The following is a 15,000-nucleotide window of genomic DNA, read 5'->3' as shown; positions in this document are numbered from 1 at the left end:
GGATGTCAGTCAGGGGTCTGAAACTGTCCATGTGGGAATTCCTGGATGTTCGTGTCGGTGATTGGAGTTCAGGATTTGAAATCACCACTAGGTTGTTCTTTATCTTATGCATCATGGTCAGGCCTGATGCTTTCCTCCTAGTTTGGAGTGACTTCCATTCAAGCTGATCAATCATGCTGCTCACACGTGATGTTTTCTCATAGTTTCCTGTAACGAAACGAGCGACTTGTTGATTTAATCTTTAAATTTCTTCGGAGGAAACCCAGGGTCAGAGACATAATAATAGTAGTAGTAGTAATAATAATAATGATAATAATAATAATAATAATAATAATAATAATAATAATAATAATAATAATAATAGTAATAATAATAATAATAATAATAATAATAATAATATAATAATAATAATAATAATAATAATAATAATAATGTAATAATAATAATATTATAATAATAATAATAATGATAATAATAATAATAATAATAATAATAATAATAATATAATAATAATAATAATAATAATAATAATAATAATATAATAATAATAATAATAATAATAATAATAATAATAATAATAAATAATTAATAATAATAATAATAATAATAATAATAATAATAATAATAATAATAATAATTTATTCATCCAAAGGAAAATTTTTGTACAGAAGTGTTGAACAGACAATGATAATAAATTAGCAAATAACTAGATTTGAAAAAGTATGGATAATGTGAAAGTAATCATAAAATGTATAACAATGCGACAAATCAACGTTGAATCCGATGCGAGTGAGCCAGGCCGTTCCCCGCCTTTGAAGGGTTATTTTAAGTAGCGGCTCTTCACTCTCTTGATTAATCAAATACCTCAGGTGAAACGAATTTCCTTCAACTTGTCGGCGTCGCGTATGAATTCCCGACCTGCAATCTGCAAGGCGTGCAGTTTTCATTCTTGCTGATGCAATAACAAACATGTCTTGTTTGTTTTGGGTGATTTATTTCAAAAAGCTATGCAGACAAAGATCTATAGGTTTTGGCATAAATGGTAAACAAAAATCGTCTCTAGGGTTTTTTTTATTTTTCTTTTACAGGATCTAATTGCAATAATTCATTGTGTTATTTATCACCGTGCGTGCCTCTTCAACATCACCGTCGTCTTTATCGTGATCATCATGACCAGCATTATCATCATTATCACCATCATTATCATCATGTCATCATCATCGTCATCATTATCATTATCATCATCATCATCATCATCATCATCATCATCATCATCATCATCATCATCATCATCACATCATCATTATCACCATCGTCATCATTATCACCATCATTATCATCATTATCACCACCATTATCACCATCATCATCACCATTATCACCATCATCATCACCATTATCACCATCATCATCATCTTCATCATTATCATCAGTATAAAGAAGTCCTACATAATATATTAGAGACCTTTTGAACGTGTATGTCCCAAACAGATCAAATACTGACCGTTCAATAGGGTTCAACAGTCGTGACGTCACTTCCTTCGTAATGACGCATAGTAACTTAGTAACTGGTTCTAAACTATCGGAACAATGGCGGACGCCCTTGTGAAATACTTCTCCGACGAGCATAAAATTGTATCCAGAGGAGAAAAACATTAAAAATCTGATCATGTTTTGACTTTTATACATTCTGATCATTTGACATGTGAAAAAGTTCTAGCCAGCATGAAGAATAAAAATTACCGATTTTATTTGTTTAGAACCAAAATGCTCGTTGCTGGGCGGACGTGACATCAGACTATTGAATCCTATTCTTGTCAAAACTATCATATCGAAGAGAGAGAGAGAGAGAGAGAGAGAGAGAGAGAGAGAGAGAGGGAAGAGAGAGAGATAAACCCACTGTTTGATATTTGACCACGTGGTCTGAGGGAGTGCAAGTCTTAACCTGCCTTTAAAAAGAATCTCAAGACACACCTTTACTGTATTTGCTTTTATTGACGCTATAAATCCTTGATTTGGCTATGAATTCATTGCATTGCATTCTTTTCACTCAAAATTGATCATTTATAATGTAAAGTGCCCAGAGCTAGTATTTTACACGAGAATGACCGCCGTATAAATGCGTGTTACCAACCATTTTCAGTTTTCCCCAAAACTTCACACCCACCTAACACAAAAATATAATTTTCTTACTGAAACAAGTACATTCTATAGATAGTATGCGCTTGGCAAAGGAGTTCACAACATTGCCATCCGGAAGTACAACGGACCAACACACAAAACTATGTGTAACTTAAACATTTATAGTCTAGTTCATTCAGTTTAGTGAGAAGTACTCACAAACGTGGATGGCAAAAACAATAACAAAGATCCAAGTGACGTCATCTTTGTTTTATCTATACATAATATTGTTCAGCAAAATATGCTGTACGACCCAGTGTCAAGTTTGTATAGCTATAATTGGATTCAGTAGTCTGATGTCACGCCGCCCGGCAACGGCGGCCATCTTGGTTCTAAACGAAGAAAATCATTACTTTTTATTCTTCATGCTGGCTAGAACTTTTCATATGTCTTGTGATCAGAATGTGTAAAAGTCAAAACATGATCAGATTTATGGGGTTTTTTTTCCTCTGGATACGCTTTTATGCTCGCCGGAGAAATATTTCATACGGGCGTCCGCCATTGTTCCGATAGTTTAGAGCCAGTGTTGCTAAGTTATTATGCGTCATAAGGAAGGAAGTGACGTTACGACTGTTGAAGAGCATTAGGTATCCCAATCCAGTCCATTTCTGTGTAACGCACCTGAAAATCTCAAATTTTCAACCAATTTCACTTGAAGTATAATAATAAAACATTCTTGAAATTTTGTGATGTACAAAAGAAATCAGAACGGTAAAATTGTTGGTTGCATTGTAACGAATGTGACGATTTTCCTATGGTTGGTAAGGACTGGGTCAACTCATTGAATAAAACATTTCCTATTTAAAATTAACAAACTCGTAGGTGTTTTGTTGGTCTGTGTGACAGGTTGCTGGTTGAATTATCCAAGGTGCACAATGTCCAAATACTGACAACGTAAAGTATTTACTTTTATAAGGCCAGGATAAACAATCGCTCTTTTACTTTTATCATATTTACATTCGGACGTCATAGATGTGTATAATTACCCTAACAACCAAACTACTAAATAGTGAAAAAACAACTTTTACAGCTTGTATCATTACGTAAATAACAACAGGAGGATTGTGTCACGTTTGCTGAGGGATAAGGCTTTGTTATATATATATATATATATATATATATATATATATATATATAATATATATATATATGTGTGTGTGTGTGTGTGTGTGTGTGTGTGAGAGAGAGAGATAGAGAGAGAGAGAGAGAGTTTTGCTTTTGTTGTTGTTGTTTATTGTTTTGTTTGTCTGTTTGTTTGGGTTTTTTTTTTTTTTGATGAACTTCAAATTAATGTTTTGTCAATAAACGAGAGTATTGGTCTTTCTTATAGATAGAATGCGCTTGGCCAAGGAGTTCACAACATTGCCATCCGGAAGTATAACGGACCAACACACAAACTCTGTGTAACCATGAACTTTTATAGTCTGGTTAATACAGTTTAGTGAGAACAACTCACAAACGCGGATGGCAAAAACAATAACAAAGGCCTGAGTGACGTCATCTGCATACTATCTATATTTCAAGACATCAGATCGTAGCCATCGTAAAGTTATAGCCTGACACTGACCAAAAATGACTTCAAAATGCCAGTCTTTTGCCACAAAAGAAAACAAATCGTGAGTTGTATTCAATAGTTCAACTAATGAAATAACTTGTTTCCATGAGCTCTTCTTACTGACGACAACTCACTAAGCGGTGCAAAAAACAAATCACGACGTCAAACTGCCAGTCCTTTTGGATTACAGTATCAGGCTATAACATAACGATGGCTACTGTTCAATGGCTACGAAGTTCACAACATTGCCATCCGGAAGTATAACGGACCAACACACAAAACGTAACCATGTAACCATGATCGTTTATAGTCAGGTTAATACAGTTTAGTGAGAATTGCTCGTAAACGCTGATGGCAAAAAACAATAACAAAGACCTGAGTGACGTCAACTTCGAACTATCTATATATTAACGATGGCAACAATCAGATCCGATACTATCTCTATCATTTCAATTTGATGTATGTTTTTGTTTGTCTGTTTGTTTTTGTTGAATTTAAAATCAGTGTTTTGTCAATAAACGAGAGTATTGGACTTCCTTATATTTCAAAGTATCAGATCCGATACTTTCTGTAATATATCATTTCAATACTCTTCAACAGTCGTAACGTCACTTCCTTCCTTATGACGCATGGTAACTTAGTAACACTGGCTCTAAACTATCTGAACAATTGCGGAAGCCGGTATGAAATATTTCTCCGGCGAGCATAAAGGGTATCCAGAGGAAAAAAAAAACCCATAAATTTGATCATGTTTTGACTTTTACACATTCTGATCACAATACATATGAAAAGTTCTAGCCAGCATGAAAAATATAAAGTATTTTCTTTGTTTAGAACCAAGATGGCTGCCGTTGCCGGGCGCGTGACATCAGACTATTGAATCGTATTTGATGTGTGTTTTTTGGCTCGCCCATACCGATTCATGCCAATTATTAATTTGTCTTAATAGTTGTCTGGCTCGGATGGAATGAATAATTTCCAACTTGGAAATGCTAAATAAATCATTTCAAGGAGAATCTAACTGGCCACCGTTTTCCTCGGGGTGACTGGATGATAAGAATTTGCTTTTTTGTGCAACTTTTTCATCACCATAATAATAATAATAATAATAATAATAATAATAATAATAATAATAATAATAATAATAATAATAATAATAATAATAATAATAATAAATGATAATAATAATAATAATAATAATAATAATAATAATAATAATAATAATAATAATAATAATATAATGATAATGCTGAAAACTTATAATATAGCGCTATAAGTCCGAGACACCAGACTCTAAGCGTCCATGTGATGCTCATCAATCTCTGACCTGTGGACTTATTAACTAAGACAAGAAGATAATAATATATTATATAAATTATTCCGAGGATGTGTCGTCATCAATATTTACAATCCGCCAAAACAACACACTATGTGAATTATATGCCTATTTGAATAGTGAGTTTAACTGCTCCACGACTTCAACTAACACTGGATATTATAATGTGAAAAGAACAACAACAACGACATCATCATCATCAACAACAACAATAATATGTATAATATTGTTATCATGTGATCAACCTCCCAACCCTCACACCCAGTGCGATGAATGGTGTTGCTGACGTCATAGGATTGAGGCCAAAGTCTGTGTTGGTTCAGTGTTTGTGTTATTACCTTTGTATTAGCCTGTTGGTCGTTCCATCCTCATCTGTGGTCCGCTATGTTTATTACCAGGGTAATCCAGGAAACAGAGGGGAAAGTGGACCGAGGGGACCGCCTGGAGCTGACGGACGACAGGTGAGTAGAAAGATTTTATAGTCATGTTATCTCATATCATTATCATTTACAGCTACATAATATGTCAAACAACATTGACAAGAAGAAGAAGAAGAAGAAGAAGAAGAAGAAGAAGAAGAAGAAGAAGAAGAAGAAGAAGAAGAGAGGAGAGAGAGGAGGAGAGAAGGGAAGAAAAGAGAAGAGAGAAGAGGAAGAAGAGAAGAAGAAGAAGAAGAAGAAGAAAGAAGAAGAAGAAGAAGAAGAAAGAAGAAGAAGAAGAAGAAGAAGAAAAAGAGAAGAAGAAGAAGAAGAAGAAAGAAGAAGAAGAAGAAGAAGAAGAGAAGAAGAAGAAGAAGAAGAAGAAGAAGAAGAAGAAGAAGAAGAAGAAGAAGAAGAAGAAGAAGAGAAAAGAAGAAGGAGAAGAGAAGAAGAAGAGAAGAGAAGGAAGAAGAAGAAAAGAGAAGAAGAGAGAGAGAGAAGAGAAGAAGAAGAAGAAGAAGAAGAAGAAGAAGAAGAAGAAGAAGAAGAAGAAGAAGAAGAAGAAAGAAGAGAAGAAGAAGAAGAAGAAGAAGAAGAAGAAGAAGAAGAGAAGAAGAAAGAGAGAAGAAGAAGAAGAAGAAGAGGAGAAGAAGAAGAAGAGAAGAAGAAGAGAAGAAGAAGAAAGAAGAAGAAGAAGAAGAAGAAGAAGAAGAAGAAGAAGAAGAAGAAGAAGAAGAAGAAGAAGAAGAAAGAAGAAGAAGAAGAAGAAGAAGAAGAAGAAGAGAAGAAGAAGAAGAAGAAGAAGAAGAAGAAGAAGAAGAAGAAGAGAGAAGAAGAAGAGAAGAAGAAGAAGAAGAAGAGAAGAAGAAGAAGAAGAGAGAAGAAGAAGAAGAGAAGAAGAGAAAAGAAGAGAAGAGAAGAAGAAAAAGAAGAAGAAGAAGAAGAAGAAGAAGAAGAAGAAGAAGAAGAAGAAGAAGAAGAAGAAGAAATTGCATTTCTATAGAGCATAATCATGATGTTGTCATGCTATATGCGTTTTACAATGACAATAATATCATCCCATAAAATCAAACATTTGTAATAATAATCTAATAACACACATACTATAAATTTCCTGACTTATTGCAGGATGGGTTGCATAAGAAAAACAAAATGACAAATATCAAATTAAGAAATTAAGGAGCAGGCAACCGTGTAAGATAAAGATCTGAACAAGTGTGTATGAAAGGTGCTAGACAAAACGGGAAAGAAAAATACAAGTATATTTTTCTTTCTTGCTTTGTCTGGCACCTCTCATAGACACTTGATCAGATCTTTAAAATGACAAATGTATGCATAGATAACTTTTCAATTTCTTTTTAATTGAGCTTTTATATAGCGCAATAACCACTAAATCTGCGCAAAGCGCTTTACAAAGTGTCCCTGACCAACAGCAACACGTAACATGTAGAACGAGACATGACGCCTGTTAGGCGATAATACAATGTTTTTCCCCGACAGAATCACCGCTGTTAACGGCCCGGTACTCATTTTACACCTCAGTTCGATGAGAGAATGTGAATAAAGAGTCTTTTTCCAAGGACTCAACTGTGCGCCGAGCGAAGTTCGAACCCAGGACCTTCCGATCCGAAAGCGAGTAGCGTACCACAAGGCCACATAACCATACCCTTGAATAAAACGAAAATTCAATTTTTTAAAAATAGAACACAACTCTTTTGATGAACATCAGTAAGAGATGGTGTCAGTTTGTAGTAGATTCGAACAGGGCTTGAAATGAGGTTTGAACTGTAGCTGCTCTACCACTCAGGACTGCTCACATAATTTGGGTGTGTATGGAAAATGAGATTTGTTATCTAACAGCTATGTGGTCTTGTGGTATGACATCCTACATGCTAAGTATTGCTGTTGGCCAGGGACCCCTTGTAAAGCATTTTGAGCACGCTTAGTGGATATTACTCTATATAAAATGCTCAATTTTTTTTTAATACTCCAGACTTAAAATTTTTTAATTCGTAATTTTCATGGAGAAAATAGTACTCTAATCATTAAATCTACCTTTGTAAGTGACCAATTTACCCTCAGCTAGATTGGAATACGTTTCTACTAAGTCCTTGCACTGTGTGATTTAGTAACACGTTTTCTATATTGACAAGGTTTGTTGAATTCGAAAAGCTTATGTTATAATTGGGGGGCGAAGTGGCCGAGTGGTTAAGGCATTGCATTGTGATCCGGATGACCCGGGTTCGAACCCCGCTTCAGGCACTTTCGGTTTTTTTTTTTCCTTGAACAAGATTATTAACCCCCAATTTGCTCACTTGGACAACATGGGTGATTCCTTTTGACGTCAGACATCTTGTTTGATGAGTTATCTATATTCCTTCGTGGAATGCTTAGGCGATGATATCTTATGATGTCGTGGCGCAAAAGGCATACTTTATTATTATTATTATTATTATTATTATTATTATTATTATTATTATTATTATTATTATTATTATTATTATTATTATTGCTCTGCAGAAGGAACCAAAATTCTTAGTTTTACGAATTTTTCGTAGAAGTGAGCAGGTCTGTCTAACTCTAATGGCAGACACGGATTGTTTTACCTGATCTCATAAACCCTAACACCGCCCATTGTCTGTCTAGATTGGAGTCTTGTATCAAGAATGGATTTTGCTGACGTCAAGTCTTAGCTGGCATATTATATATATGGGTGGAAGGGGGGGGGGGGAGGGGGGATTTCTCGTGTTTTATCAGTATTATATTTCAATTACGTAATCCATCGTTATATATATTTTCATCGTGTAATGCAAAATTTGGAAATTTTCAACGATGATGATGATGATGACGACGTTGGGGATGATGATGGTGTTGATGATTATGATGATGATGATGATGATGCTGATGATGATGATGAATATGATTATGGCGATGTTGGTGATGGTGATAATGATGATGATGATGACGACGACGACGATGATGATGATGATGATGATGATGATGATGATGACGACGATGTTGATGATGATGATGATGATGATGACGACGACGACGACGATGATGATGATGATGATGATGATGGCGGTGGTGGTAGTTGTAGTAGTGGTAGTGGTGGGGGTAGTGTTATAGATAGTGGTGGTGGTAGTGGTGGTGATGATAAAACCAAAAAGAAGAAGAAGAAATATTCGTTAAAAAAATCACTTCATAATGACCCAAATTGTCTACTTTTTTTCAACTGGTTGAGAACCCGCAATATTTGCGGGGGAAATGTAAAGGCTATTACGAAAAGGCACTTATCTATTTTGGCTATTATTAAACCATTGGGTCATCAGCGATCAAAATCGGTCTCGTAATAAAGTCAGTAGGTGCGCGCAAGTGAATCTGGCAACACATCCGAAAAATGACCGATCATTGTGCCCTAGCAGAATTTATAAATAATCATTCGAGTCAACGGGTGATAAAGTTGGCTTTAGTTTATAAAAAGGTTTTCTGTTTACTCCTATATCACTTTGAAAAAAATAGTTTTATAATGTTTAGATTTGTTAGTAATTCTATGTTCGTTGGCGAAAATTTAACATTGGCTGTACGGAACAATTATGGCCCCTAACTGACGTGTACAGTACTGACATCCGAACCCACTTATGGGTCTAGTTTAACATTGTTGTAGTAGACAATATTTTGGTGTCATTTGTTTTAGATTTCCATTACAACAATGAGCCCATAAGAAATTGAGTTATCAGACCTGCAAATAAGTAAGTGCTCATCGGCCCCAACCCTATAAGAATAGATTATGATAATAAACTTTACTTCTAACTCTCTCATTACCAGCCATTTTTAGGATTTTCCCCAAAATTTCACACCCATCTAACAGATTTTTTATCACTTAGTAAAATTCTTGCCATACATAAAATTTCTTAAGCAAAACATGCTCTACAACACACTGTTCATTTTCTTTAAATTTAATGGTGTACAAAAGAAATTAGAATAAGAAAAAAATTGGTTGTATCGTAACGAATTTGACGATTTTCCGGTACTTGGTAAGGAGAGGGTTAATGGAGAAAAAAAACTTGAGCTTGATTAGCACATGATACAATCTTTAATCGGCATCAAATACAGAATGTGGTCACGTAGACTTTTAGACTTTTACAGTAGAGCGCCACAACGGTGATCAGAAGTAAAAAGAACAAAACGGACATTCTTTAAAAAAAAATATCTAGCATCTTCCATCATGTTTGTATTGCCAATGTCTTTGATTAGCGAATTGAATTAAAGGGAGTGCATTCATGGTTATCTCTAGACTTTTGTTTGTTGTCTCCTCTGCAGACAATACATAATTGAATAAATAAATAAAGAAAGAAATAAATAAATAAATAAATAAATAAATAAATAAATAAATAAATAAATAAATTTCCCTTTATTCATCCCATAGGGGAAATTTGTCTCTAAGGTCAATTCCAAGGTGCATCGCCGCAAATTGAGCTCGGGCGATGGTGACTTGCTCGAGGCCACACAGCGCAGCGGCGGGTGATCGAACTCGGTACCTTTCGGGTACGAAGCAAAAACCGTACCGCCGAGCCACGCTGCCAGAATGTAGTGCCAATGCCTGCCTTTGAGAAACGAATTAAATTAAAGGGAGTGCATTCATGGTTACCTCTAGACTTGTGTTTACCCGGATGTTATCTCCTCTGCAAACAATACATAATCAAATTATATCTCACTTTCGTACAATCGCGTTGTCGAGCCCTGCAGGTCATTCATTAGTCTATTTGATATTTATTGTAGTGTCGTAGCGTTAAACATACTATAACAATTGTGTATATCCCGTTGGACAGGACGCTAGTCTATCTTAAAGTGTTTTCTTCCTGATGTAGCAGACAAAATTATCCAATCTAGTGCAGGATGAATAAATTAAACTGCATATAAAATGCTTGACCTTTTGTCAGAGCGTTAAAATGCCAATTTGGCGGCTACAGCTAAATAAGAAGAAATTACTACAAGAAATAACAGAACGCGATTAAAGAAAGAGTATTTTTTATATTTTTACGGCAGCTACCGATTTTTAGAGACCTTTAGTGTATCTTTAACTCCGGATGCGAAATACAGAAAGAAAAGAAAAGAACGAAAGAAGAAAGAAAGAATGAAATCGTAAAATACAGAATAAGAAAAAGGAAAAAAGAGAGAAAGAAAGACTGAAGGAAAAGGAAAAAAGAAAAAAATGAACAAAACAAATCAAACAAGAAGTGTAATAAAAAATGAATTGCTCGGACGCCAAATAATTGCTATCCTATAACAATATGCATAGGGATTGCATCGCATTGACGCATGAAGAACATTAAATCAAAGACTTGTGAAATAATGGAAGGTATTTCACGTTTTCATCTTGAAAAAAAACAGTTAGAACGTGATCGTGTTTGGATAAGCGAAAAGCAGATGTTTAATGAATGTTTGTTATTTTCCGATATCATTCATTTGAGATATTACCACCCCCCCCCCCCACCCACCCCTGTTCGCCCAGCAGTGACTGGGGAGCTGGGTTTGTAAGATATGCGGAAAATACATTACGATAGACTAGCCTCCTAACCAATGGATAAAAATAACGATAAATATTGAATTTTAAGCTTCAATTTATTAGGTGAAGACAAATACTGTGGAAGTGTCAGCAATAAAACAGATGAATGAAACACTGTAGACAAATGAGATAATGATTGCTATTGTTCTTTTCACTCTATAGAAACCGAGATTAACTCCGGCTCCTTGAGCCCAATGGCTCTGAAGGTCTACTCGATGGTTAAGTAAAAAACGGCCTCAGTTATCGTTAAGATTGCTCAGTTTAAGTGCACTTTGTGCTTAGGAGCACGCATACCCATCATCGCGAGAAGACATGGTACCGATTTCCACCCGCACGTGATCTCATTAATGGGATATTTAGTAGGAGTAGCCAGTAATTGGGTCATAAACAGTAAACAGTGTTAATATTTAATGAGGAGTTACAGTCGGGGCAAGCTAAACCTCTCAGTGTTAATAACAAGGTACTCGAAATGTACTTTTAACGATTTTCTTGGGAATGGGAAAAGTAGGTTAAATAAAGTTCTGATTTCCGGTAATTAAATCGCTTTTTCACAGGTGGGTGTGTTGTTGATTATGAAATGTCGAGGCAAGAAGGTGCGGCTATGTGGTCTAGTGGTATGACACTCGCTTTCGGATCGGGAGGTCCTGGGTTCGAGCCTCGCTCGGCGGATAGTTTTTTATCCTTGGAAAAGGCTCTTTACTCACATTCTATCGCCGTACTCAGGTTAAAAGCAGTACCTAGCCGTTGACAGCGTTGTCTCGGTCGAAACAACAAAAAAAAGAAGTAATATCGCCTAACAGGCGTCGTGTCTTGATCTACATGTTACGTGTTGCTGTTGATCAGGGACACTTTGTAAAGGGATTTGAGCACATTTAGTGGATATTGCGCTATATGAAAGCTCACGTTGTTGTTGAAGGTAACTGAACTCTGCAGTGCTCTAAAAATAAACACGTATTCAAAATTATGGACACAAAACTCATCCTTCCGATATCTATCGATTACATTGACCCTCACTTTTGCAAAAATTATCAAACCTAGAACGTTATGAAATCTTTGATAAAGTCCCAGGTTTCAGAGTTTTGGCCAAGATGGGGGGGGGGTAATCTAAATCGATCGTTTGAAGAAGTAGTTTTCTGGGAAGAAAAAGAAATCATGTCATAGATTGGATTGTAGTTGTTCTGTTGTCGTAGATTGGATTGTAGTTGTTTTGTTGTCGTAGATTGGATTGTAGTTGTTTTGTTGTCGTAGATTGGATTATAGTTGTTTTGTTGTCATAAATCGGATTGTAGTTGTTTTGCTATCATAAATTGGATTGTAGTTGTTTTGTTGTCGTAGATTGGATTGCAGTTGTTTTGTTGTCGTAGATTGGATTGTAGTTGTTTTGTTGTCGTAGATTGGATTGTAGTTGTTTTGTTGTCGTAGATTGGATTGTAGTTGTTTTATTGTCAAAGATTGGATTGTAGTTGTTTTGTTGTCATAGATTGGATTGTAGTTGTTTTGTTGTCAAAGATTGAATTGTAATTGCTTTGTTGTTGTAGATTGGATTGTATTTGTTTTATTGTCAAAGATTGGATTGTAGTTGTTTTGTTGTCATAGATTGGATTGTAGTTGTTTTGTTGTCAAAGATTGGATTGTAGTTGTTTTGTTGTCGTAGATTGGATTGTAGTTGTTTTGTTGTCAAAGATTGGATTGTAGTTGTTTTGTTGTCAAAGATTGGATTGTAGTTGTTTTGTTGTCAAAGATTGGATTGTAGTTGTTTTGTTGTCATAGATTAGATTGTAGTTGCTTTGTTGTCAAAGATTGGATTATAGTTGCTTTGTTGTCAAAGATTGGATTGTAGTTGCTTTGATGTCAAAGATTGGATTGTAGTTGTTTTGTTGTCGTAGATTAGATTGTAATTGCTTTGTTGTCATAGATTGGATTGTAGTTGTTTTGTTGTCGTAGTTTGGATTGTAGTTGTTTTGTTGTCATAGATTGGGTTGTAGTGGTTTTGTTGTCATAGATTGGATTGTAGTTCTTTTGTTGTCATAGATTGGATTGTAATTGCTTTGTTGTCATAGATTGGATTGTAATTGCTTTGTTGTCAAAGATTGGGTTGTAGTTGCTTTGGTGTCATAGATTGGATTGTAGTGTTTTGTTGTCATAGATTGAATTGTAGTTGTTTTTGATGTCATAGATTGGATTGTAATAGCTTTGTTGTCATAGATTGGATTGTAGTTGCTTTTGTTGTCATAGATTGGATTGTAGTTGCTTTGTTGTCAAAGATTGGATTGTAGTTGCTTTGTTGTCAAAGATTAGGTTGTAGTTGTTCTGTTTGTCATAGATGGAATTAGTTGTTGTTGTGTTGTCGTAGATTGGATTGTAGTTGTTTTGTTGTCAAAGATTGGATTGTAATTATTTTGTTATCAAAGATTAGTTGTAGTTTGTTTTGTTGTCTAGATTGGATTGTAGTGTTTTGCTATCAAGATTGGATTGTAGTTATTTTGTTGTATAAATTGGATTGTTGTTGTTTTGTTGTCATAAATGGATTGTAGTTGTTTGCTATAGATTGGATTGTAGTTGTTTTGTTGTCGTAGATTAGATCGTATTGCTTTGTTGTCATTATTGGATTGTTATTGTTTTGTTGTCATAGATGGATTGTATTGTTTGTTGTCAAAGATTGGATTGTAGTTGTTTTGTTGTCGTAGATTGGATTGTAGTTGTTTGTTGTCAAAGATTGGATTGTAGTTGTTTTGTTGTCAAAGATTGGATTGTAGTTGTTTGTTGTCATAGATTAGATTGTAGTTGCTTTGTTGTCAAAGATTGGATTATAGTTGTTTTGTTGTCAAAGATTGGATTGTAGTTGCTTTGTTGTCAAAGATTGGATTGTAGTTGTTTTGTTGTCGTAGATTGATTGTATTGCTTTGTTGTCATAGATTGGATTGTAGTTGTTTTGTTGTCGTAGTTTGGATTGTAGTTGTTTTGTTGTCATAGATTGGATTGTAGTGGTTTGGTTGTCATAGATTGGATTGTAGTTGTTTTGTTGTCGTAGATTGGATTGTAGTTGTTTTGTTGTCATAGATTGGATTGTAGTTGTTTTTGTTTCATAGATTGGATTGTAGTGGTTTTGTTGTCAAAGATTGGATTGTAGTTGTTTTGTTGTCAAAGATTGGATTGTAGTTGTTTTGTTGTCGTAGATTTGGATATTGTAGTTGTTTTGTTGTCATAGATTGGATTGTAGTGGTTTGTGTTGTCAAAGATTGGATTGTAGTTGTTTTGTTGTCATAAATTGGATTGTAGTTGTTTTGTTTTCAAAGATTGAATTGTAATTGCTTTGTTGTTAAAAATTGGATTGTAATAGCTTTGTTGTCATAGATTGGATTGTAGTGGTTTGGTTGTCATAGATTGGATTGTAGTTGTTTTGTTGTCGTAGATTGGATTGTAGTTGTTTTGTTGTCATAGATTGGATTGTAGTTGTTTTGTTCTCATAGATTGGATTGTAGTGGTTTTGTTGTCAAAGATTGGATTGTAGTTGTTTTGTTGTCAAAGATTGGATTGTAGTTGTTTTGTTGTCGTAGATTGGATTGTAGTTGTTTTGTTGTCATAGATTGGATTGTAGTGGTTTTGTTGTCAAAGATTGGATTGTAGTTGTTTTGTTGTCATAAATTGGATTGTAGTTGTTTTGTTTTCAAAGATTGAATTGTAATTGCTTTGTTGTTAAAAATTGGATTGTAATTGCTTTGTTGTCATAGATTGGATTGTAATTGCTTTGTTGTCAAAGATTGGATTGTAGTTGCTTTGTTGTCATAGATTGGATTGTAATTGCTTTGTTGTCAAAGATTGAATTGTAGTGGTTTTGTTGTAAAAGATTGGATTGTAGTTGTTTTGTTGTCAAAGATTGGGTTGTAGTTGCTTTGTTGTCATAGATTGAATTGTAGTTCTTTTGTTGTCATAGATTGGA

At 34.7% G+C, this 15,000-nt stretch overlaps 1 protein-coding gene across 1 annotated transcript in view; it reads left to right on the top strand.

Annotated features, from left to right (window-relative positions):
* The window catches only part of LOC144963276 (uncharacterized), a 189,184-nt gene that overhangs the window by 151,823 nt on the left and 22,361 nt on the right, over positions 1–15,000 (top strand). Inside the window, exon 32 of the mRNA XM_078897155.1 lies at positions 5,471–5,533. Coding sequence (XP_078753281.1) covers positions 5,471–5,533 — 63 coding nt within the window. The remainder of the gene's footprint in view (positions 1–5,470; positions 5,534–15,000) is intronic.

This window comes from Berghia stephanieae, chromosome 1, assembly GCF_034508935.2.
Source record: "Berghia stephanieae isolate SIO BIC M18660-M18661 chromosome 1, UCSD_Bste_1.3, whole genome shotgun sequence".
Lineage (NCBI taxonomy): Eukaryota > Metazoa > Mollusca > Gastropoda > Nudibranchia > Aeolidiidae > Berghia > Berghia stephanieae.
This window is presented reverse-complemented; position numbering and strand designations above follow the sequence as displayed.